A 25,830-nucleotide genomic window follows, 5' to 3' on the forward strand; every position below is an offset into this window, starting at 1 on the left:
TATCTGAGCACCTCACGAATGATATTGAAGTTGTCCTCCCAGGACTTTGTAGGTGCCTAAATATGGACTCGGAAGCCTGCCTTAGGTTCCCAGGCTTGCAAACTTTATCTGTGATGTTAGGGGTTGTTTTTTAACCTGACTCTGTTCTCTTAACACCCAGATCTGCTGGGAATTGAATTGCTCCTGATTTTGTTTAGGTGCTTATCTGTATATTTAATGTGTTTCTCTTACCTTTTTTTTTTAAATTTTAGATCGAGGAGATCTATAAAAATAACCGAGACATTGGCCCTTATCACAAGAAGACAGTAATAACTGCATTCAGGTGGGTGCTGCGTCCCTACAGTTGCATCCTGAGTCCATATGTGGGGGCAGGGAGCTGGTACATCCCGGAAATTAGAGGGAGGTAAAAACTCACCTTTCCTGGGGTATCATGGGACAGAGCCACCTCACTGCAGCAATACCTCTTGGTTTTCCCCCATGCACAAGGAGCAGCTATGAGCTCCCCAGTTGGGCTCCCTTTTATTTTAGATTAAGAGAGTAAGACGGACCCAATGCAATGAGTCGTCTTTGTAACACGCTGCTTCGGAATGGGAGCAGCCCCCAGGGAACAGAACGGTGCGGCACCAGACTGAAATGAAGTGACGTTGGTTTGCCAGGGGCCTCGTCGTGGTATTAAGGGATAGACTCTCTGTGGGTGACTCAGTCTGGCAGGGCCCTTCCGTGAACAGAGCCCCTGGCAAGGCCATATTCAGCCAGTTTGTTTAGCTCCCCTTCTGCCCCAAGAGCCCTCAGAATCAGTCTGAGCCAGGGGATTTTGGGTGAGAGCAGAGTGCGCCATTCCCTGCAGCCTCCACTGCTCCTGGACCTTGAATTCAGAGTGGAATGGGTGCAGAGGAGGATGTCTCGGATGATCCGAGGAATGGAGACCCTACCTTGTGAGAAGAGACTCAGAGCTTGGCTTGTTTAGCCTAGCCAATAGAAGGCTGAGGGGAGATATGCTTGCTCTCTGTAAATACATCAGAGGGATATATACAAGGGAGAGAGAGGAATTATTTAAGTTAAGTGCCAATGTGGACACAAGAACAAACAGATATAAACTGGCCATCAACAGGTTTAGGCTTGAAATTAGGTGAAGGTTTCTAACCATCAGAGGAGCGAAGTTCTGGAGCAGCCTCCCCAGGGGAGCAGTGGGGGCAAAAAACTGAACTGACTTCAAGACTGAGCTTGATAAGTTTATGGAGGGGCTGGGATGATGGGACTGCCTACGATGGCGGGGAGTCGATCTGCGACTGCTACCAGCAAATAACTCCAGTGGCTGGGGATGGGACACTAGATGGGGAGGCTCTGAGTTACTACAGAGAATTCTTTCCCAGGTGTTTGGCTGGTGGGGTTTGCCCACATGCTCGGTGTCTAACTGATTGCTGTATTTGGGGTCGGGAAGGAATTTCCCTGTGGGTCAGATTGTCAGAGACCCTGGGGCTTTTTCACCTTCCTCTGCAGCGTGGGGCATGGGTCCCTTGCTTGTTTAAACCAATGTCAATGGTGGATTCTCTGTAACTTGTTTTTGAGGATGTTAGTAACTCAGCCAGAGGTTAGGGGTCTATTACAGGAGTGGGTGGGGGAGGTTCTGTGTCCTGCAACGTGCAGGAGGGTCAGACTAGATGATCATGATGGTCCCTGCTGACGTTAAAGTCTGAGTCCCCGGATCCCGTCTCCTCCTCCTCCTCCCCATGGCGTTTGCATGCTGTCAGTAACTTGCCTCCCTTTCCCTTTGCAGTGAAGGCAGCGTGGTTGCCTATTACTGGTCGGAGTTCATCGTCCCGGCATACAGGGTCGAGGCGCTTGACAAGGCCATGGCTGACAAGCAGAGTCTGATCCAAACGGTGGAGTACAAGTCACGGAACCCCGTGCTGCAAGTCAAGTCGATTGTTGCTTTCCGTGAGTCCTAGCTTCGTTCCCCTACTCTTCTTCCTCGTTGGGCTCTAGGTCAGTGGGAGGGAACTGCCTGATGGCCCTGGTGATTCTAACTCTGCAGGGTTTCTTTGGAAGGCAGAAGAGACCTGTGCTTGGAGGCCTGCAAGCCATCCTAGTCTTAGGTTTGCCACTAGCTCGCTGGGTGTGGGTAGATCTCTTAACGGCTCCATGCCTCAGTTTCCCTGTCTGTACAATGGGGATGACATTTGCTTACTTTGCCCGGGCTGTGAAGGTTAATGACTGGAAGTGGCTTGAGAGTCCTTGGAGGGAAGGCTCTACAAAAGGGCAAAGTGCTAATTTGATAAGCACTCGATGCCTGGGACAGGTGACGTGCTCTAGGTATGGTGCAGGGGAAGCAGCGCTAAGGGACTCTTTGGGGGCGGGGCAGAGCCAGGGAGTGGGATTTTTTTTTTTTTTTTTTTTGGCTCGTGAGAGCTCATCCCCCCTCTGATGGGGGCGACGGGGCTGGGAACCAGGACAGGCTGGCTGGAGAGAAAGGAAGATTCCCCAACCCCAGGCAGCTAGTGAGGAATAGCGACTCTTAGGCATGGGAGCTGGAAGCAGGTTGTGCTCATGGGGAAGCCCGGCGCTCTCCCTGCTGCTTCTGGAGAGAGCTGCAGTCCTCCCTCCAGGACGAGATCATAAGAGAACGCTGTACTGTAGCTTGTTTGCTTAGATTCTGAAGCCTCCGGACCTGAGCCCTCTCCCCTATGATCGAAGGCACCTACGCCAGAGCTCTGCTTGTTTTGGGGGCAGAGGACCAGTTCCCCAGATCTCACTGTCAGGGAAGATGCTCTTCCCCCCATCAAATGCAGGCTGGCTGGGTGCTCCCTGCCTAACATCTCAGCAGTGATGTGTTTTTTCTCTTGTAGCTGCTGATTCCAGTATAATGCAGTCACCAGGAGACAGTAAGTGTAACTCTTACGGTTCTTGCCGGCAAATATTGCCCCTGAATTGGAGGGTGGGACTGATTCCTCTTTTCAACTAGGAGCCCCCTGGGTTGAGCTCTAGGAAACTCTTGGATTTGCTGGGAGGGTTTTCATTCGCGGCCAGGAGAAGCCTAGGGATGCTCATGTTTCCAAATACGTGACCCCTCACTGGGCCTGACCTTCGGGATCCTCTAGTAGGATTAGGTGGGCCTCTCCCAAGTGGCAGGTTTTTCCATAGATAGTGCAACTTTCCTTTTTAGCTAAAGGAAAACCATAACAAGAAAGAACAAAGGTCTGGTCTCCCTGAGAGAGCACAGTGTGTGTGTCTCCTCTGTAACAGTCTGCAGAGAGACTAAAGACTAAATCCCCTGTTGGACTCTGCATGCAGGGAGAGTTCTTAGAAATTTAAAGCTGCACACAGAAAACCAAGTCATCGGAGCTTCCTGGTGTCTTAGCCCACACCTTGGGATTACCGGGGGCCAGATAGAGCATGTGGTGTTGGACCTCGGTGCTTTTTCATCTCTTGTGGTTTAAACCAAGAACTACCTGTTTGCGACGTCTATCTGCTTTCCCTTCTGTGATGCCTTTACTGACATCCGGACCTTCTCCCCTGCCCCCCCGCCCTCCTCTCGGCAGATAGCTGCAATTTTGCCCTACACGCCAAGGAAGGTGAGATCACCAGCTTCACTACCCCGGGCTTTCCCAACAGCCCGTACCCGAACAATGCTCGTTGCATGTGGGTCCTGAGGGCCGACGCTGACTCCGTCATCAGCCTGACCTTCAAGACCTTCGACGTGGAGCGCTGCCAGGAAGGGAGCGACTTCATCAAGGTCTACAACTCCCTGAGCCCCGTGGAACCCCACACCCTTGTGACGTGAGTGACTTTTCTGGGCTACCTCCTTCCGTGGGGAGATTCGGGGAGGGTGGGGGGAAGAAAGTGGGGCCCGTCCACAGGCTTCTGAAGGGTGTTGAATGCCAAGGAGTGAGAGGAGTTGTCCCGGGCAGAGCAAGGGGTAATGGATTACGCTGAGCCACAGGGCTCTTGCGCTGAATAACAAGGGAATTGTCCGACAAGGGATGGTACGATGGGATAGCCTAATTTTGGCCATTAATTGATCTTTGATTATTAGCAGGTAAATATGCCCAATGGTCTGTGATGGGATGTTAGGTGGGGTGGGATCTGAGTTACTACAGAGAATTCTTTCCTGGGTGCTGGCTGGTGAGTCTTGCCCACATGCTCAGGGTTTAGCTGATCGCCATATTTGGGGTCAGGAAGGAATTTTCCTCCAGGGCAGATTGGCAGAGGCCCTGGAGGTTTTTCGCCTTCCTCTGCAGCGTGGGACACGGGTCACTTGCTGGAGGATTCTCTGCACCTTGAGGTCTTGAAGTCCTCAAATTGTGGTTTAAATAACTCAGGCATAGGTTAGGAGTTTGTTACAGGAGTGGGTGGGTGAGATTCTGTGGCCTGCGTTGTGCAGGAGGTCAGACTAGATGAACATAATGGTCCCTTCTGACTTTAAAATCTATGAGTCTATGAGACAGCCAGAGCTGCTAGACTGTGGAATTAGCCTCCGAAGGAAAGTGAGTAGGAATCAAGCCCTTTAGGGCAAGGACTGTCTTCCTGTGTGTCTATGTGGCACCCAGCACAATGGGGCTGCCGTCACAACAGAAGTAATCCGATAAATCAGTGGCGTGACACTGAACTCCAGACTTAACCGGCTGTTGGGGTCGGACCAAATACTAACTGAACAGAGCTAGAATGAATATATGCAAGACCCGCACGAGAGCAGCAGGGGGTGTGAGCAGAGGGATTGCAAGGAGAAAACCGAGATGGGGGAAGAGAACTCTTGAATAAATAGGTCATTTGAAACCTCCTTCCTGGGCGGACTAAGATAATTAATATATAATTAATAATTCACTTATTGTGGAGGCACTTAGGAGCCCCGGTCACGGCAGGCACTGTACGAACATGGAACAAAGAGATGGTCCCAAGCCGATAGAAATAGTCCTTTTTAATGCATATTCCAATGGAAGCAGTTTGGTTTTTTGCCTGCCGAGCTTTCTCATGGCAGAGTTAGCCGACCTGAATATTATCGCCGTAAGCCTCTGCAAGTAAAACTGCCCTCACTGATTTTGTTTTTGTCCACAAGGAGGGTAACGCAGCGAATGGACAGTTGTCTGGATTTACAAAACAATCACTTTTAATAACCTTAATGTATTGGCAGCCCAGGCAAAGAAATGCTCACTTAAAACAACTGGTGTGTGTGTGTGGGGGGGGAACGAAGACTCGCAAGATGTGGCACAAACTATTAAAAAGTTGAACCGAAAGAAAAACCACTTAGGACGGGGCTTTCGTTTTGTTTGTATAGCCCTGGCACAGTGGGGTCCTGGCCTGTGATTTGGGTCTCCAGGCTGGGTACTGCTGCAATACACATACAATCTATGCAGTGTTGGTCTAGCCTTGTTGGTCCCAGGGTATTAGAGAGACAAGGTGGGGGAGGTAATAGCTTTTATCGGACCAACTTTGGTTGGTGGGAGAGACCAGCTTTCAGGCTTCCACGGAGCTCTTCTTCGCGGCTGGGAAACCTGCTCCGAGTGTCACGCACATAATAGATGCCATGCTGCCTATTCCTGACCACAGACGATCCCTCGGGCAACGACAATTGCTCACCAAAAAAGTCTTTCATTTCTTGTCAAGCAGTTTAGCAACCAGGAGGAAGAGACCACTCTGCAGCCCCCAGTAACAGGGTCCCATAGCTCAGGAACCACTGTAATACATGGAGGCAGCATGGCCTAGTGGACTGGGACTCGAGACCTGAGTTCTCTTCCTGGCTCTGCTATTGGCCAGCTAGGTGACCTTGGGCAAGTCACTCCCCCTCCCCCTGCTCTGTGCCTCAGTTTCCCCAGCTGTCAAGTGGGGATTATGATCCGGCCCTCCTTTGTAAAGCACTGTGAGGTCTAATGCAACCTGGATATTATTATATGATTGAGCTGATAGTGTCCCTTTAAATCTGGGATTATCTTTTCTGGGGCGGGGTAGGGACTCTACGTGGTGGGGAAGGGGAATGCCAAGCAATGAAGCGGGCATAACGTGGCAGCTGAGCTCCTGTCTCGGCTCCGTTCCATCGCGTGGCGCGCTCTGTGCTTCCTTCCTCCCAGGCTGTGCGGCAGTTACCCTCCGTCCTACAACCTGACCTTCCTGTCCTCCCAGAACGTCATGCTGGTCATGCTGATCACCAACGCTGAGGGGCGGAACCCTGGCTTCAAGGCGGAGTTCTTCCAGCTCCCGAAGGCTGCAAGTAAGTAGGGGGCTCGGGAAAGCCCCCCTCTCTCGTGGAGGTGGGGAAGGGAGAAGCCAGGTGCTTGTGATGATGCTGCCAATTGCACAGGAGTCCCTTAGAAGCAGGTCTCTTCCTGGCTCTCAGAAGCTTACCCACAGTGCACTTGGCTTCTTTAATGATGCCCCCTAAGGAGAAAGGGGAAGGAATTATGTTGGATTAGCTGGGAAGACCACCTAATTGGTCTCCTGGGTTCTATCCATGCCTTGGAGTGGAGCCGGTATCTCCAGAGATTGGCTTAACCTCCTTAAAGGCTGCTCTACCTGTGTCTGTTCCTGCCTCGGATAATAGCCGATCACTGCTTTTGGAAGCCCTGGCACCTGGATTTCCTTTTCCTGCTTTGTCTTCTAGCCTGCAGCAAGACGTTGAACGCAGAAAGTGGAAACTTCACCACCCCTTACTACCCAGCCCACTATCCACCCAACATGGATTGTGTCTGGGACATAGAGGTGAGAGCGTGGGACGGACCCTTCTGCCTAGCGTGGATTGATAGAAGTAAGAGGTGGAGGCGGCCAGCTGGGGTCAGCTTAGCCCATTGTTAGTCATGGCAGTGAGTTCGGCAGGTGATTGCTAAGGCCAAGAGGTTAGCAGGATTCCCAGAAGGATTTGGGGGTGAAGATCGATATATATATATTTTTTGAAGGCGCCTAGCTCCCATTAACTTTCATCCCCCTCGGTATTGTATGTGAATAATAGCACTGGCTAGGGCTTTACACAGGGCATAAGGGACCTTGGGGAACAAGCCAGCCTCTGATGCATGGGGTAGGAAGAAACTTCTGCCGTGGGCAGGTTATTCCACTGGAGTTGGTTCTTGCACTTTCCTCCGAAGTGTCTGCTACTAGCCACCATGGGGGATGGGATGCTGGAGATGATGGGCCCTGGCTTGACTTGATTTGTCCATTTCTGTGTTGGTTTCTCCCCTCTGTCAATGTCCCCTACCTTGCTTTGGTCAGTCCTTGTTCCGAATGACTCCAGCGGTGTCATGAGGCTTTTCCCTGACCATTCGCGTCTTTCCTCTGAAATTGACCAGGTGAGCTGGGCGATGGGTAACTCCTGTAGCAACACCTGGCTCTATGCGGCTAGGACTAAAGCTACGGCTTGCCTGGCAACCCATGGGAGCTGTCCAGAGTAAACTACAGGTGGTAGATTGTCTGACTGGCCCAGTCTCTGTTGTGAATCAGGTTTGAAAAGCTCTGCATACCCCGCCCCCTCTTTTGTGACGCTCTTCACTTTCTTGGGGGTGCGGTGTCTTCTCCCCAACTAAATGCTGGCTAGCTTTCCCCTGGGAGGAGTCCCTTATGGCCCAGCTCTGCTGTCACTCCCTCCCAGGGCCACTGCCTGCAGCCTGGTGGCGGGACCCTCGTTTAAACAGGAATTTCAAAGACCTGCAGAGGCAAAAGAATGCCCCCCGCTGAGGCAGGGAGGCACAGAGCACTGTGCAAATGCCAAGGATTATTTGTGATTTTTATTATTGTTCTGCTCTGGCCTTTCCTCATGGACTCGTCTTCTGCCCCCCCAAATCTCACCCCTCTTCTGTCTAAATTGGTGTCTGGCTCCCTTTTCTGATCACCAAAGGAGGAAGGAAGAGAAACCAGTTCCCCACTCTCACTTGCCTCTCACTGACTCTGCTGCCTCTTGTCTCGCCCCTCTCAGGTTCCCCCTACAAAGAACGTGAAGGTGCGTTTCAACCTGTTCTACGTATTGGAACCTGGCGTCCCGGTCGGTTCCTGCACCAAGGATTATGTGGAGATCAGCAATACAAAGTAAGTGCTGGGCAATGTGACATGACTCGGAGGCACAGGCTGGGGACCGATGAAACAAAGGGTGGCAAATTAAACTGATCAAAGGAAATACTTTTTCATACAACATGTCATTAGGCTGTGGAACTCACTGCCACAGGGTCATTGAGGCCAAGAATTTAGCAAGATTCCAAATGGGATTGGGCATTTATATTGTTTACAATAATCCCCAGAGCTGCTATAGCAAATGCTAACAGATTCTGGAAGGGATATAAAACCTCATGCTTCTGGGTTTAAGCCAATAATTGAGGATTAGGGTGAGACCTTCGTGGGGGCAGGTTATCTCACACTTTCCTCTGAAGTACCTGGCATTGGCCGCTGTCAGAGATGGGATACTGGACAGGATGGACCAGGTGTCTGATCCAGTCTGGCAGTTCCTATGTCCCAGGGAGAATGGTGGGATTACACTATTGCTGCTGTGAGAATCTGGCTTGTTGCCCATCACTGGGGATCACGGCCTAGTGGCTATAGCTGGGGGTTACTCTACTTGGATTTCAACATCAGATGCTGTCTACAAAGCTAACCGCTGTCAGATGCCGGTTAGGAATCCAGATAGGACTGTTCTTCTTTCTGTTCACACCGAGCAGCCCTGTGCTTTCAACCTCAGTAAATGTCCTAAAAGAGAAGCACAAAAGTGAAGTGGAGAAGGGGAGTGGTTGGTGTGTGTCATCTGAAACGAATACGCAATAGCGAACTTGTAGAAATTTAAAGGTGCAGTGTGCAGAAAGCAAGATCAGCTACGTACGCTACAAGGACAACTTGGTTACGTTAGTTTTCCGTTAATTTGTTAATGGAATTGAAAGCCATACCTGTTTGCTGCTTTGCAATGTAACAACTCCTGCAAAAATAATTCATGGTTTAAAAAGTTTTAATAGAAGTGAGCTATCTTGTTGAGTGCTTGGGTCAGCTCTCTGGGGCTAACCACCCTTTTGGAAATGTGGGGGAGATCAGAATCTAAATCCGGACCCAAATTTCACAGCTAGCCCTTGGTAGCACTTGTGCTGTGGTAGCACTGAGGACTCCTAGCCAGGGACTAGGATCCTGTTGTGCTAGGCGCTGTACACACACACACACACACACACACACACACACACACACAACAAAGAGACTGTCAGTGCCCCAGGGGCTTATAATCTGAGTATAAAACAAGAGACAACAGGTGGATCCAGGCAGCCAGGGAAGCACAAGGAAGCAATGTGACCTTGCTGGTCAGCATGAGGGGCAGTGGTCTCTCAGCACACCAGCTACCAACAGTTGTCGAGATCTTTGCAGGCCCTTATATCTTGCATGGGCCATATCAAACAGCCCCCTTCTCGCCACCGATCTAAGCACCCCGACTTTGAAATCCAGTCTCAACTTTGCAGCTCTGCAGTTCGGGGCGAGGCATCTAAATCTTGCACCTGGCATGGAGCCATGGTCACCCCGCTAATCCATGCTGGGGTCAGCCCTTGTTTAGAGTGAGTGGGAGTGAGAAGACCCTGCTGGTGTCCTAGGCTGATGGACATATGTGAGACACACTATGGAAATTGCCTTTTTCTACTGGTGAGGGAGGGACCCTGTCTTCTGTACTGTAACAGTTCCTAAATCTGTGTTGTCCTCCCCTCCCGCCAGGTACTGTGGAGAGCGCCCCCAGTTTGTGGTGGCAAGTAACAGCAACAAAATCACGGTCCGGTTCCATTCAGACCAGTCGCACACAGACACTGGCTTCTCGGCAGAGTTCCTGTCTTACGATTCCAGTGACCGTAAGTTGAAACCCAGATGCTGTGAACTTTCAGGGGAACTGGCTTATTTTCTTAGCTGCTGAGGAAGGAGGGATGCAGCTGGGTTATTGGTCTGCCCTTTGACCCCTGGAGGGTTTGGGTGGGAAATGAAATGAGTGGTGATGGATGTGCATAGCCCAGCTGGGCCATCACATCTTGGGAAGGACACCTGCTCGCTTGGCTTATTGCTGTAGTCGCTCTATAAGTTGGGTAGCATGCATTCGTTGTTCACTGATAAAATCCCGGGAATTCTATATGTACCTATTTGCACAACCCTTTTTCTTTTCTAGTGCAATTCTGAGGCAAATGGAAGGTTCTGGCCCTATTTTAACAATAACCTGAACTGGACCACCCCAAATGCTCGGAAAGTACTGAGCCAGATCTGAATTTTGTTACTGTAAATGGGCCAAGGGAAATCCTAGCTCGAATTTAATGAGACCACCCCAGGTTGCAAGGCCTTAGGCATCGAGGGTATTTGAGTGAAAAGGGTAACTCCTCTTCACTGGGAATAAGTAGCAGATTGTTGTAGTCACTGGACCCAGCACTAGAGGGAGACATAGAATCATAGAAGTGTAGGACTGGAAAGGCGCTCGAGAGGTCTTCTAGTCCAATCCCCTGCACTGGATGATCAGACTCACTGAATCCACGAGGTACAGATACACTTGTGCTTTGGGGAAGTCCGGATCAGGATCCAGTCTGTCGTTTGAACCTTGTCTCTCAAGTTTGTTCTTACATAATGTCTCATTCTGGCTTCTTCGTGCCAAGTGTCCAGTGGGTGGAAACAGACGTGGTGAGATGCAAGCACAGGATAGAATAGCCCATCCAGGTCCAGGAACATCCCGGTGGAGGAAGCAGTGGGTTCTCCCTGGAAAATCCACTCCACTCACACAGGAGCATTCACCCACGCTTGTCCAGATGTTGTGTCCTCAGTGCAGCATGTGTGTTCAGAGAAATGGACACGCCGAAAACTGAATGCAAGAGGAGCTGATGGTTGTTGGCAAGGCTAATGCATGTTGCACCTTTTTCTCTTTCTCCCTTGTTGCCTGCAGCCTGTCCTGGCAAGTTCACCTGCAACACTGGCCGCTGCATTGATAAAGTCATGCGCTGCGACGGCTGGATGGACTGCACGGATTCCAGCGACGAGCGCTCCTGCAGTAAGTCCTTCCTTTGGATTCCCTACGCAGGGCCGTGTGGTGGGACAGAGAGGTCTCTGTGGAATGTTAGCAAGTGGGAGGGAACTCCTGACTTGCTCAGGGCTCCCCCGAGTGGACAGATTGGGATAATGCATCAGGGCTGGGGGCTGAAGGCAGTTCTTGGTAGTCCAGCCGCAGGGCTGGAGGTTAGCCAGACTGGGGTGTCTTTTAGAACCTGTGCATCCTAAGCCACAAGAATTACCCTTTACGGAGAGAGCTCTCGGTAGTGAAAGTCCTTTCTTGATTGCTGGGCCCAGCAATCCCCTCTGGCAGCTTGCAGAGTTGCTGTCTTGCTGGAGATGAATTTAGACATGGGTTATAAGTCCAACGCTGTCTCAGTGGCTCCGGTTGCCAGCTGCGTGATCTGTGGAGTGCACCACCAGCAGAGCCTACCAGCCGGGCTGCCGAGCTTTTGGGTGATGGCTCTACACAGGCTACTTCAGCTCTGCACGTGCGTAGCAACTGATGCAAAGGTGTCGGTGCTGCTGCTGTTCCCGTCAATCAACAGGAGTGAAAATGGATCTTGGTGCAGCTGCCTTCATTCCAGCACCCAGCTGACTGAGTTGATCTGAACCTTGAACACTGGGAACATGGGGTGTGGGTGTTGGTGTGTGTGGGTGAGTGTCTCTCTCCAAAGATCAGGCCTTCCGGTGCTGTGGCTTTTTGTTGGAGACCGGAATCTGACTGCGAGTCAGGCTGGTCTTTCCCTTTTCATGGAGGAAAGTCAAACCCTGCTGGCTTGGGGAACACCCCCGTCCAACTAGCATCAAGCTCCCAGTGGAAACCGTTTCCTCCCCCAACCTTCAGCCTGGTGGAGATAAGGATCAATCAGCGGTTTGATCGGTCTGGAATCCCTTTATAGTTCGTGAGCCTTCATTCTTATTATTGTTAATCTCCCTGCAAAAAGCCAATGCCAGGTGACTTTCACTCACTAACCTCCCTCCGACCACTGCCTGTTGGGAGATTGTTTCTGCCGTTTAATCCTTGCTGATGCTGCTTTGTGGTCCCAACCACCTGGCCCCTGCATGCCCTAGGGGGCTGGCATACCTGCACGCATTTCATTACATTTCATGACCTGTCATGCTCAGGGCACTACAGTGCTGTTTATAGCTCCTTCCTGGGCAGAGCATGGGAGTGTGTGTGTGTGTGTTTGTGGATTCATTTTTGTCTCTCTGATTAATATATAATCCCACAGATAATGTCATTAGCCATGGCCTAGAGTCAATGAGAGAAGATTGGAGCCCCTGGCTCAGCTCTCGTTGTACTAAATGACAGGACTCCACTCCCTTGGGATGAAAGTGGTGTGCTCCCGGCCCATGGGTGCTCGCTGCCCCCCTGGGGCGATGAGTGGGTGCTCGGGCTGCCCAGGTGTGTACTCAATCCCAGGCTCTTTTTGAGTGAAAAATCTGTTCTCCGGTTCTTCTTTGTTCCCCCACCCTACAAACGCATCAGACTCTGTCTGTGCTACTGAGTGTGACCACTTAGTGACAGTCAGCTCAAAACACGTTTACTGCCCTCTCAGTACCCATTGGCAGCTGAGTCTTGTCTTGCTTGGAACACGATTGACTTTCTGTAATGGCTTTGGCTGGTGTTGCTTCCTCCTGACTCTTCCAGTGCATCCCAGAGTGCATTGCTCCATGTGCTTCTGGTGTCGGTCTGTGCGCACATTTGCTGGGCACTCAGTCCCCTGCTGAGGCATGATGGGATAGCTGCCCAGATTTTCCCAGAATGCACTGGGGCAAAGGCTTAAGCAGTATGGTTGGTGAGGATGCCCAAACTGCGTGGAAAAAGCTGCTGCCAGGGTGCCACCCAGCCAGGTTTGTCGTAACCCGCTCAGATGAAGATGTTGCAAAATATGTCTGTGCGTGTTGCCAGTCCCTCGGGCATTTGCAGGGCACCGATTCCCTATGGTATCTGGCCTCGTGTGTGAGGCTGATGCCAAGTGCCGAACTGGCCAATGACTGGCAAGCTGGAATGGCCAGTTGTGGCAGAAGGTTCCATCTCTTCCAAATGCTCAGCCCCAGATGTTGAGCCAGTCTTGGTCTGAGGGACTAAACATCTGTCCCCATTTGATGTTAGACTGGCTCCTGTTTCTCCTCCTTAAGGGTGCATTTGAAAGGTTCTTTGTGGCTTCGAAGATCCTCCTTGGTGTCCCCAAGTTATGGGAGCTGCAGGCTCTCCCTGTACAGTCAGTCGTTCTGGCATTTCTGTTTCTCAGGAAGGGGCCCAGCCTGGGAGACTGCTAAGCATATTCAGCTCCCGCGGGTGGAGATGCAGGAAGGCCTCCACACCGCCCAGGGCCATGTCCAAAGTGTATTCTGGGCATGTCTCCAATGGAGAGAGACCTGCTGAAATGTCACTGTCTGAAACCCATCACCAGCCTGTAGTTGTGTATTGTACTGGTGAGCGATGGCATCGGTGCATCATCTAACGCAAGGGTAGGCAAGCTATGGCACGCGTGCCAAAGGCGGCACGCAAGCTGATTTTTCAGTGGCACTCACGCTGCCCGGGTCCTGGCCACCGGTCCGGGGGGCTCTGCATTTTAATTGAATTTTAAATGAAGCTTCTTAAACATTTTAAAAACCTTATTTACTTTACATACAACAGTAGTTTAGTTATGTATTATAGACTTATGGAAAGAGACCTTCTAAAAACATTACATTGTATTACTGGCTCACGAAACCTTAAATTATAGTGAATAAATGAAGACTAGACACACCACTTCTGAAAGGTTGCTGACCCCTGATCTAACGTCTCCCCTTCCTTCCCCAGATTGCACCAAGGAGCAGTTCAGGTGTGGTAACGGCTGGTGCAAGCCACGCTTCTGGCTCTGCGACGGTGTGAATGATTGTGGGGACAACAGCGATGAGCTGCAATGCAGTAAGTGACTCACCCGTTGCTTTGCCCCACGCTGAGACCAGGCCGTTAAGTCACGGTGTTGAAGGCCAGAAGAGACCTCCAGAACATCTGGGCTGACCTCCTGTATAGTCCAAGCCACTAACACCCCCACCCACCACGTCGTCAACCACAATTAGACCAATGTATTACAGCCCTCAGGAGAATAAACTAATGTCTGCCGCAGACAGAGAACAGGAGGGACTGAGACCTGACAATGTGTGAAAAACACTGGTGGGAAGAGTGCTAGAGCTGGTGAGGCGAGAGCTAGATCTGACTCCAGCTACAATTGGGGTGACTCTGTGTTTAGTTTGAACTGGTTTTAACAAAGAGAGGGAGGATCAGCTTTGCCTGCAAAATAAATAAATATAAAATTAGAGTAACTGACTGGAGCTAGATTAATATTTGCACTTTTCCCACAGAAAAGCAAGAGTTTTATAATAACTTTTATTTAGATTTAAAAAAAAAGTTTCCTATCCCATGTTCTGGGTGCCCTAACATAATTCATCCATACAATGAATGCAATTAAATTAAATGCCAACCGTATTAAAATCAGCGCTGCAGGAACTCTGCTGCCAGCCAGCTACTAACCTTCTGCGTGATCTAGGAAATGCCTGCTTTGAAAGGGTCTGGTTGAGGTGCGTCTTTTGCAGAGCAACTGGAAAGTTGCCAAATTCAGGCTATTTGGGACAAAGTAGCGGTACTATAAGGGGCTGTGTAAGGAATAACTAGGCTTGGAAGGGTTGGATTTTTGTAAATGTCAATTTCATCGTACGCTCAAAACTGAGGAACAACTATTTCCATCGATTGATGATCAAAACTGACAGAGGCAACGTAAGAAAAATGCTGCTTGAGAACGTATTAGAGTTTTGATTCAAGGACATTTTACTTTGCATAATTGGACAGGTGGTGTTGACAATTTGTGTTCTTTTAGAAAGCTGTAACTTTCTGAATCTCAAAGTCTGGTGTTCAGTAACTATTGCCTGACTCCAGCCCCCGTTTCCAGCCCCTCAAAATTTAAATAAATAAAAATTTGGGGGGGAGGAATGCTTAAACAAGTAATTTTGCACGCCTGTGAAAATTTAACTTGATAGCTCCAAAAAAAAAAAAAAAAGCTTAAAAATAAACATGGGAATGACAAATCAATAAAAATGGGAATTCTGCCAAGCCTAGGGATAACATCAATGTTTTGTGGGAAAGGGGAGAAAGAAAAGAGCAGATTCGTAGAAGGAGATGGAGAGAGAAACAGAGGGGAAATAGAGCGTGAGCGTTGGGTTAAAGGTAAGAGGTGTCAGTCCACAGGGTCTGTCTGCGTCCAGCAGCCTCCGTAAGGAAGCTCCTTTATATCCCAGAAAGCATGGTCCTGTCTCCTCCATCAGGCGGGTCGCTTAAAGCTGGATCTTTGGCACTTTGTGCCCTTTTTGCTGTTTCTGAGCAGCGGCTGCTTCCTCTTTCTCCCAGAATGCCCAGATAAGAACTTCAAGTGCCGCAACGGGAAATGCATCCCTGAAAACCAGAAATGTGATGGCAAGGACGACTGCGGGGACGGGAGCGACGAGGGCACCTGCAGCAAAGGTGAGGACGGGCTGGGGAGGAGAGTCTTGAAATGGGCACGCTTATTAGCAAGACCCGTGTGAGCCTCCTGCAGGCCCCCAGCAAGGGGCCACGAACAGGGCTTCCGTTTGCGGGAAATCTGTGGAACCATGACAATGTGCCAAGAGGGGGATCTCAAAGCCACGACATGGGGACACGGGTGGGATTCCCGTGGGAGCTGCATGTCACTGGTGTCGCATATATCAGCAAAACCATGTAGCTGAAACGCCGAGAGGCTCATATCGTCCCCACGCCCTTCTCCTGGGAAGGAGCCTAAAAGGCAGTCCCAGACAACATTCCTCCCGGCCTCAGCGTCCGCCCCAGGAGCTAGTGCCTGGGGGGTTCCCCAGCATGGTGCCATCTGGGGCTAACGCTTCTCCCTTTGGCCTGCCTTCAGTGGAGTCCATCTCCTGCACGGATTACACCTACAAGTGCCGCAGCAGCGGGTGCGTGAGCAAGACCAACCCGGAGTGCGATGGGACGAAGGACTGTGCTGATAACTCGGACGAGGAGAACTGTGGTGGGTGATGCCCCTTCTCGGTGCTGGTGTGGTGGCTGGCACTCTCCTAAGTCAGGGTTTAGATTCTGAGACCTGCTAATTATTTTATGGAGTTGGAAAGGGAAGTTGGAGGGGGGTGGGGATACGGACGTACAGTGAAACCCCACTGTAACGCGATGATTCGATCAGGATAAATGCGGGGTCGCGGTATAGCGGGGTTACCAAAATGTTACCATTTCAAGCCGGTCAGTTTCAAGCTGGTCAATTTCTCTTGGGCAGAGAGTAGGGGAGAGGTGCAAGGGGCGGAGGAGGAGCGAGGAGCAGCTGGGGAGGAGAATGGCTCTTCCCGCCAAAAGGAGAAGCCGGGGTAGAGGGGAAGAGGCAGTGGGGAAGGCACATTCCTTTTTTTGTTCGGCGGTGCCGGCTGCATCTTTTGTGTGTGTGTGTGTGTGTGTGTGTGTGTGTGTGTGCGCGCGCTTCAGCGGCGCTCCGGCCAATTTTTCTTTTCTTTTTTTTTTTTTTTTTGGGGGGGTTGGGGGCTTTTTTTTTTTTTTTTTTTGCTTCTTTTTTTTGTGCTTTAGTGGCACTCCAGCCGGTGTTTTTGTTTGTTTGTTGGGCTTGGGGCAGCGGGAGCCACCTTATGATCGCGTTCTAGCCGAAATCGCGATATCGCGAGGCGCGTTATAGCGGGGTTTCCCTGTATTGTGCCTTTTGGAACTGATTTGTTTTGCTAGGGAATAGCCAGACTGTCATCAAGAAGTTGAGGTGATGGTTTGATCTTTGTTTTTAAATTAAAAAGTTTATGTAGGACCTACACAAATGCTTTTATTCACACACTGCTGACTCTGCCACTGCAGTTCACAAACTCTATTCCCACTGCAGTGATAACTCTAATGATCAGTTGCCGAAGCGATTGGTGGCATCAGCACCATTAAATAGATTCCCCAAGGATAGAGTGGGGGTCTGACGAGATTGAGAGCAGGTAACTAACAGGAGTGGTCTCTTTTCTCCGGTCTTTCTCTCACTCTCCCATCTCAGACTGTGGGATCCGCTCTTACAGCAAGAAGACCCGGATCGTTGGCGGGCAGAACTCAGAAGTGGGCGAGTGGCCGTGGCAGGTCAGCCTGCACGTGAAAGGCCAGGGGCACATCTGTGGGGCCTCGCTGATATCGAACAAGTGGCTGGTGTCAGCAGCACACTGTTTCCGAGAAGAGGGGCAGATCAGGTTGGTGGGTGCTGTGGGATTGGGTCTCTGCTGCTCTCTAGGGTTGGGCAGACTTGGTGCCATGTCAGACACGCGCGTGGAGGGTAGGAATTGCTATAGCAGATCAGACCAATGGGCTCTTTGGCCTAGTATCCTTCCACCAATGGAGGCCAGTAGCAGCTGCTTCAGAGGAAGGCATAACTAACACATGCATAGGCTTCCCCCTGCCTGTAAGGGAATAACTGAGAATGTTCTCTCTAAAGGGGAGTTTACTCTGATGCGTAGGGGACGCTTTGAATCCTGTACTGGGCCTGCTCCAAGTAATGGCTCCAACCCCATCATTATCAGATGGCAGCCTCTATCGACTGCCCTCCAGAGTGATGGGGATGATGAGTGCGCTGCCACTGGTCATGCTCGTTAGGTGGGATCCTCGATTCCTCTCCCGCATCCTGTTGTGGCTGGTAGTTCTTAGCAATGGCTCAGCCATTGGACTGCTGGGGGACCTGCCATGCTTAGAGAAATGGAAGGGTGTGAGTTTATCATTATCTCGCTGGTCACAGCTGTTTAAACTGCATCTCAGGCTCACCTTCCAGGTGGTTTGCAGTAGGTGCTCTGGTGTCCCAGGAAGCAGCAACTCAAGGATGATCTAGTCCTGCCAAGTCAGGACACCTAGGGTCTATTTCCAGCTCTGCAGCTGATTCTGACTGTGGGTGGGACCCTTAATTTCTCTGTGCCCATCTGTGAAATGGGGATAATACCCACCCTTGTGAAGAGCTGTGAGAGGTTTTTGGATGCCATGGAAGCATACAGTAGTAGCATTGTGCCGTGTGTATTCTGGTAGGGAGCTTTGGAGGGAAGCTCTGTGTTCCATCAAATAGCTCGGCAGCCACAACGGAGCTCTGAGCGACTCCTGGGAGCCCTATAAGGCTGGTCAGAAAATGGGCACTCTTTCCCCCCCATGGCGAAATGAAAAAATCAAAATGGGTACCTCATGGGAGTTGTAGATTGGCTGCCTTATGCTCCTATTCCTTCTAGGCCGGGTTATCTGGTCAGGCTACATCTCTCATTCTGCACCCCTGATAATGGGGGCAGATTGTTGCATCATGGGAATCCATGACTGTAGTGCATCATGGGAGATGTAGTCTGTCTGCGGAGCCCAAACCATAGAGGAGAATGGGGGCAGAGGTACCTGAACTACTGCTCCCATGAGGCTTCGTGACAGGATAGCCCAAAGAGTCCTAATTCAGTTTTCAGGCACTTGTTTGTTTGACCAGAAACCAGACGTTTCCGTGGAAAACAAACACTATTTTATGGAAACGTGGTTAGTTGAAAACCCAATTTTCTGTTTTAAAAAAAAAAAAAATTTTGCTGGAAAACTTTTTCCCAGTCCAAACCCTGTCCTAGAGCCATCTCCAGTTTCACCCCGCGTCACCCTGTGGCATGTCTCTGTGCAGGTACTCGGACCCTAAGCTGTGGACGGCCTTTCTAGGGCTTCACGACCAGAGCGACCGGAATAACAAGATGGTGCAAGAGCGGAGCATCAAGAGCATCATCACCAACTCCCAATTCAACGACTTCACCTATGATTACGACATCGCTGTGCTGGAGCTGCAGAGTCCTGTCACCTTCACCACCTCTGTCCAGCCCGTCTGCCTGCCTGATGCCACCCATGACTTCCCTTCTGGCAAGGAAATCTGGGTGACCGGATGGGGGGCCACCTCGGAAGGAGGTGAGGGGGTCACCTGGGAAGGGGTGAGGGAGGTGGGACTGGATGGATGCCTGTATTTGCTCTGGGTGCACTGGATGCCACTTGGCTGATCAACGCGTAGCCCGAGTGGGGAGGGGGAGAGCCTACAAGGTCTTGGTAGATCCTCACCTCTTTGGAAACTCATTTAACCCATAGTCCACCATTGTGGGGGCCCTGTGCCGAGAATGAAGGCATGTTTCCAGCAGCTGAGAGAGGAGCCTGGGATGCAGTGGGGGGGAGAGGTCGGGGCGCGGCTGGCGGTCAGTGGTGGGATTGAATCCGACAGGAAGGGAGGTGTCTCTGGGGCGCAGCTGGGTTCTGATGGCGGGAGGTGGGGGGGGGGGGGGGGGGGGGGGGGCTCGCTTGGGGGGAGGGCGAGAAGGGAGCATGTTGGTGAGGAGAGCACTTGTCTGCTCGTAACCCTCAGGGCGCTGAGGATTAGGAGTTGGGGCATGTGCTCTCCACCCCAGACTCTGTGCATGGAGGGGACTCCCATCTCTGGTCCTTGTAGGTGCTGGTGCCACCATCCTGCAGAAGGCGTCGATTCGGGTGATTAACCAGACCATTTGCAACACACTGCTGACCAACCAGATAACATCACGTATGATGTGTGTGGGGTTCCTGACGGGGGGTATCGATGCCTGCCAGGTAGGGGCCTCTGGGTTTGGAAGGGATTTGACCAGATTGTGCTGAAACCCCAGGGAGTTGGGGTAGCCCTTTCTTAGCAAGTTGGATCCAACATGGTGGCTTACTTTGTATCGCCATCAGCCCTGGTGCATTCTGGATACTGAGGCAGTCTCTCTCCTAGGGGAGATTTTATTTCCTTGGTGTTAATCAATGGGAATCGCTGATGTTTTTCTTTAACACCCCGTTCTTTGGAGGGGAGGCGTTATTTGGCTCTGGATCCAGATTTTCAAAGCATGGGTCACCTCCATTTGCTTGTCAGTTTTCATCCGGCCCTGGCTCGCTCGTGCTGGGAAGCTGTTGCTATTTGATAGCTGTTTGCCTGACTCCTCTGGCCTACCTGCCCGGAGCCCCCGTCTCCACATGCATTGCTGGTGGTCTCCTGAGGAGAGGCCAAGGACTCAATGAGCCCTGAGGCTGAACTTTCCTGCGTCAGCCAAGGGTCAAGATGAGGGCCGAGCGGGCGCTTAGTGTTGCTCCCTGCATAACAGGTTGCCAAGACGGTTCTATTCACCAGCGTGAAATTCGCTGGAAGACGGGACTCCCGTTCCCCAAATACCACCAAGGTCCCAAAGGGAGGGGAGAAACTGAAAGAGAAAGTTAATGCAAACATCAAGGAGCTTTAGAGACTCTTACCTCCTGCAAGGTCTTTTTAGGTGAAAAAACAAACCACCTAGGAAATTCCCATGTGAAAACTTCATCAACTTACAGTGATGGTCGATCACCCTCCTACTTCCTACCCTACCTCTAAACACAATCACGTGGAAATGACCAGTGGACGTAACTTCTAGAAACGTGCCACGTCCCTTATGAATTCCTTCATTTGGTTAATAGCTGTATGTGGGCAGGGGCTCGTTTCTGTGCTCAAAATGGAGGAAGAGCCCGAGTTGGGAGGGGATTAGCCTGTTTTAACCTGTGGTTCTGTTTCCGTGCAGGGGGACTCGGGCGGGCCGTTGGTTAGCGTGGAGAACGGCAACAGGCTATTTCTAGCCGGCGTGGTCAGCTGGGGAGACGGCTGCGCCCAGCGGAACAAGCCAGGAGTCTACACTCGGGTCTCCAAGCTGCGGGACTGGATCAAGCAGCACACGGGGATCTAGGAGGGCTCCAGCGAGGGGCTCTCGATCCGGATGGACACGCAGGGCGGGCGGTGCCTCTCACGTTCGGCTCTGGGTCTCTTTCAAGCCGGTGGTTGAAGACACTCCCAGCTGATGTGAAGGGAATCGTGTGTGTGTGTGTTTGTGTGTGTATGTATGTATGTATGTATGTCGTTTCCTCCCCACCCCCATGGGACTGGACCAGCGGGACGCCTGCCCTGTTCGAAGGCATGGGGGGGGAGGAGTGGGCAGCTTGGATCCTTCCCCGTATTCCCTCCCCTCCTCCTTCAGGGAGCTGCCCCTAATGTGAACTTAACACCTCTGGTGAGCAGGAACCTCCAACGGGAGAGCGTAGGAATCCCACCTCTCCTCCCATCTCACCTCATCACAAACTGTGATGGGCGGACGTTCTGGAGAGAGTGGGGAGAAACCCCTGCTCATCCTAGTCCAAAGGGACTGGGCTGCACCAAGGACACGCTTCTCCGTATTTAAAGCGGGGCTGTGTAATTGTGTGTGTGTGTTTCCCCAGAACTGCCCAGTGTCTGGCAGGTGATGGCAGAGCTGGTTTTTTGGATGAATCTTTTGGCTCCCACCCTGGAAATTCCGTGTGTTCCAATCTTCCACCTGCTCCTTCCGGCCTGTTGTGTACAGACACCCGCTTAGACGGCGCGGGAGGGGTATGCAGCCTGAGCCCCCACTAACCCTCCCAGGAACTGCTGGGGCTGCCCATTCAACCCCCCTCTCTGGTCCTAGCAGCCACCTAGGTCCAATTCAGATGGACTTTTAGATACTTGTTTTTTTAACTGTGTTTTTGGTTGTTTTTGGAGCTCCAGTTCCCCCCGATAATGCTGCACGGGGAAGGTTAGCGGTCTGTATCGGTTGCCTACCGTCGAATGACCCCCCCAAAAAAACTCCTCTCGGTGACTCCAGTAAAACACTTTTAAACGAGAGGTTTAATATCGAGAGGTAAAAGCTCCCCTGATCTGTCAATGATGGAAAACCAGGCTCTGTTGGACCCGCTCCCTTCTCCCGCCCTGAGCTGCTGTGCTCTGCCTCCGGCCTGGCGGTGGTTATGGGACAGCTCGTCCTGCGCTGAGATCCATTTATGATGTCCGTGCAAGAAACGCCAGGCTCTGCATGGCAGGGAAGGCTCACTGCTGCCCCCTGCAGGGGAGTGATGGAGGTGATCGTGACCTTTTAAATGAATCTTTCCTTGCAAGAGTGGTTTTTATCGGCTTGTTTTGGAGCAAAGGGGAGGTGGTTGGCGACGCCCTGCTTGGATTCTGAGAACTGAGTCAGGGAGGAGATGACTGGGAAATCCGCCGGGTGCAAGACAGCTATGGCACAAGGCAGAGTCATCTCAGCCTACCCTGGGCGCTGTCTGTGCTGGGGTAGCTGTTGTTCAGTCAGTCCGGCTGTTCTCACTGGGCCGTTACTGAGTGCCAGCAGCTGAACCTGCTTGCTGAGCGCTAGGCTTGTGTACCCTGTGCGCTAAGGGATCTATCACATGGGAGGATGGTTCTACAGAGCCTGCATCTCCTTTTGAGGGGGGTCGTGCCTAAATTTAAACACAGAGGTTTGGGGCCCACCAATCTCCGCACGCTGCTCAGATCCACGCAGGGCACTGCCTTCTGGGTCTTGTAGTCCCTCGGCGAGGTTCGTCACGCAGACCCACAAGGAAATGCACTGTAGCCACTGTTGAGGGGCATCGGGGGGGTCACACTGCAGAATTCCAGATGAGCCAGTCGCTACTGAGTTGTGGGCTGAACTTTGCCACCCCCAACCCCCCCATCTGCCTGTTTTTCACAAGAATGGTTTAAATGTATCCACTGGAGAGTGTGTGTGTGTGCGTGTGCGTGCGTGCGTGTGTGTGTGTGTGTGTGTGCACGCGTATATGCATTATCTATCTACTGACCTGTTTACGGGTCAGATTGGCATTGCCACAATGTGCCTTAACTGTAAGAAGTGAAGTGTGACCTCGTTCGCTGTCTGTGAAACCCCAAGTCCGTCTGTTGGACGTGAGTGCCTCAGTCCTTTAGCTGGTTCTTTAGTCCTCGCAGGAGGCTGAAGCCTTAGGTGCCATGTGAGATAGGGGAGACAAAGGGTCTTCACGGTACCCCAAAGTAAGTCCCCAGTTGAGATCCTGAGCACGGGGCCGACCCTGTAGCTCTTCTATGGACCAGTGGAAATATTGGGAGTGATAATGGCTGCAGCGTCAGACCCAGACTCTGTAATGCCTTTGAGCAGGACGTAGGCAGGGCATGGACTGGGAGCCCCAATAGGAGACTTCTGGCTGCTTGGGAACATGTCTGCAAGCCATGCTCTGTGTGCGTGTGTAGTGGTGATATAATAGAAGCTATTTTGTGGTTGGCTAGTGCTGCTATGGGGACAAGGTGGGAGTAGAGACTTGTAGGTACCTGTGAATGGCCCCTCTAGGAATCTTTGGTATTTCCCTCTTCTTGCCAGTGCTGGGCCCCGATCCTGGAATCGCTGGCACCTGGCTCGTTGCAGGATCAGGCAGCAATCTGCCAGGACAGAGGGGAGCTGATAAGCGTGTAAAACCATTTGCTTGTATGAACAGCTTGCCGCAGCCCTAAAAGAGAGTGTTGCCGTTTTAGGAAATGTCTCTGCCTGCCCCTGATCCTTGACACAAGCCGGGCTGGGGTAAGGGGTGGGGTGGGGGGGGCGCTTGATGGCTTTTTAATCTATTTTTAAAAGGAATGTTGCAAAATGATTTCAAATGTGCTGATATTTGATCTGGTTTTCTTCTGTATATATTGCTCCCTACTGTAGTGTTGTACATATGTCAGAGTGATGAAAGCAGGTCTTTCCTGCTCAGTTTAATCTCCTTCCGCACTTCTTTGTTGTAAAGTCACTTTTGTAAAGCTCTGAATGAAACGGAGAGGCTTGGAGAAAATCTGTATTAAACTGGGGATTTTTGTATTACTCTGAACATTTCTTTACGAATCTTTATTGCTGCACCCAGAGGGCTTGGAGCGCTTCGTAAACCTCGCTGATCTGATCTCCAGGTCCTCTGTGAGGGAGGGATTGTCGTGCCTATTTCACAGCTGGGGAAACTGAGGCGCAGAAAGGTGACTTGACCCAAGTTGCAGTGGGGGAGGTCTAGGTTGGATATTAGGAAACACTATTTCACTAGGAAGGTGGTGAAGCACTGGAATGGGTTACCTAGGGAGGTGGGGGAATTTCCATCCTTCAAAACCTCTAAGGCCCAGCTTGACAAAGCCCTGGCTGGGATGATTTAGCAGGTGTTGGTCCTGCTTTGAGCAGGGGATTGGACTAGATGACCTCCTGAGGTCCCTTCCAACCCTGATATTCTATGATTGTGCAGGAAATGGGTGGCAGAATTTCAGACCAAATCTGGTAACCTAACACTGACAAGGCTGTAGAGAGAAAGCATGATCCAGTGGTTAGGGAACCAACTGGAGACCTGAGTTAAAGTCCCTGCTCTGCCACAGATTTCCCCCGTGACCTTGGGCAAGTCACTTAATTGCTCTGTGCCTCAGTTTCCCATCTGTAAAACGGACTGCGAGGGTCAGTCCATTACCGATCATGCGGCGCTTGGAAACTCTGGGGCGGGGGGCCAGGTACATACATCAGATAGATGCTTGGTGTAGGGAGCGGCGCAGCTGGAGAGAGGGGCTTGCGAAGAGCTCCAGAGAATGCCAACAGCCAGCCAACCTTGTTGCAGCAGCCCCCTGGGCTGAGCTACAGAACGAAGCGGACTGCAGTGGATGACGGCTGAACTACAGCAGGGTGAGTAACCCTACGAATCTCCATCTGGTATCAGCCCCGGCGGCCTCCGCTCTCCGTGCAGTGCAGCGTGATGGCAATTTGTACTTATGCTCTCAGGGAGTGGGGTTTTCACTTTCCCAAAGCTGCCCATCGTGAGGCATTGAAACAACCCCGTGGCTTGTCCGCCACCTTGGTACGCGCTGCTCCCTGGGAGCTGCCTACATGGCAGTGGCGTGAGATCCCTGCTCGAGGCACACCTCTGATCCTGGGCCTGGCTTGGTCACTGATGGCAGGGTAAGGAATGCAGCGGGAAGGCTTGGTGATGTGAACCAGCTGTTTGAAAGGGATGCCCGGCATTCTGCACTCAGGGCCCCTGCTCATGGGCACGGAATGGGCTGGTGCAGAAAAAGGATCTCCTAGAAGGGCCTTGATTGTGACTGGAGCAAATTAGATGCAGGTTGTCAGGGCAGTACCACTTGCTTCCCATGCACCAGGCCTATCCTATACCCTAACTCCAGCCTCCTCCCTCCCTGCAGGACTTGACCTGTCTGGTTCCTCGCTCCCAGGTGGGACCACGGGGCTGCTCGTCAGACTCTCAGCTCAGGTAAATGGAACCCACATCCTGTCTCCTGAGGGGGCTTAGGCCCCGGAGGCTTGCTCCCGGTTGGAATATGTATGGCTTGCGCCAAAGGGAGGACAAAGAAAGAGGTGGCTGGATCGCTACACGGCAGTGGAGGGCAATATCCACAGGCCCCAGCCAAGGTCAGGGCTCCATTGTGCTCGACCCTCTACAAACCCAGTAAGAGACACTCTGCCCCAGGTAGCATCCAGTCCAAATAGACGAGACAGAGGGTGGGAAACGGGGCACAGACAGGTGGAAATAGAACCCAGGTTTCCTGACTGTGGTGCCAATGCTCCGTCCACTAAACCATGCTCTCTCCTGCCCTCAGGCTGAATGACTCTTCCTCAGTTGTACTCACCCTGCAGTTCAGTTTCAGGGGCTCTCTGGGCCCAGCGTGGGGGGCATGTGTTTATGTTGCTCCCCCTCCGTTTCCTTGCTGGGCCCTTCCAAGTATTCAGTTGTGGGGACTTCCTTGCTCGCCAGCCAGGACTGAGCATGGGGAGAAACGAATGCCTCCTTTGTCAGCAGTGCACTCTATGGAGGTGATGCACACGAGGAGGGAGTGTTTCTGGGCTTGTCTGTGTGCGGAAGTTACTCCAAGGTAGGGTGTGAATTGAATGTGCTGTAGCTATTCTGGAGTAAGAAGTTCCACATGGAGAGCTATTCCAGAATAGCAATAGTAGAATCCTTATTCTGGAATAACTATACTGGCCAATTTCCCTGTGTAGACAAGCCCTTAGAGTTTT

General features: G+C 51.6%; 1 protein-coding gene across 2 annotated transcripts in view; it reads left to right on the top strand.

Moving 5' to 3' along the window:
- Positions 1–22,810, top strand: part of ST14 (ST14 transmembrane serine protease matriptase) — a 49,898-nt gene extending 27,088 nt beyond the window's left edge. For both annotated transcript variants that reach the window (XM_034754758.1, XM_034754759.1), the window contains exons 4-19: positions 252–322; positions 1,778–1,938; positions 2,847–2,882; positions 3,540–3,777; positions 6,063–6,202; positions 6,593–6,690; positions 7,895–8,004; positions 9,652–9,782; positions 10,850–10,954; positions 13,766–13,873; positions 15,350–15,463; positions 15,879–16,001; positions 17,019–17,205; positions 18,639–18,913; positions 19,443–19,579; positions 20,551–22,810. In XM_034754758.1, the coding sequence (XP_034610649.1) occupies positions 252–322; positions 1,778–1,938; positions 2,847–2,882; positions 3,540–3,777; positions 6,063–6,202; positions 6,593–6,690; positions 7,895–8,004; positions 9,652–9,782; positions 10,850–10,954; positions 13,766–13,873; positions 15,350–15,463; positions 15,879–16,001; positions 17,019–17,205; positions 18,639–18,913; positions 19,443–19,579; positions 20,551–20,712 (2,196 nt within the window). In that variant the 3' untranslated portion in view covers positions 20,713–22,810. The remainder of the gene's footprint in view (positions 1–251; positions 323–1,777; positions 1,939–2,846; positions 2,883–3,539; positions 3,778–6,062; positions 6,203–6,592; positions 6,691–7,894; positions 8,005–9,651; positions 9,783–10,849; positions 10,955–13,765; positions 13,874–15,349; positions 15,464–15,878; positions 16,002–17,018; positions 17,206–18,638; positions 18,914–19,442; positions 19,580–20,550) is intronic.
- The last annotated feature ends 3,020 nt before the right edge of the window (positions 22,811–25,830 follow it).

Source organism: Trachemys scripta, chromosome 21 (genome assembly GCF_013100865.1).
Source record: "Trachemys scripta elegans isolate TJP31775 chromosome 21, CAS_Tse_1.0, whole genome shotgun sequence".
NCBI lineage: Eukaryota > Metazoa > Chordata > Testudines > Emydidae > Trachemys > Trachemys scripta.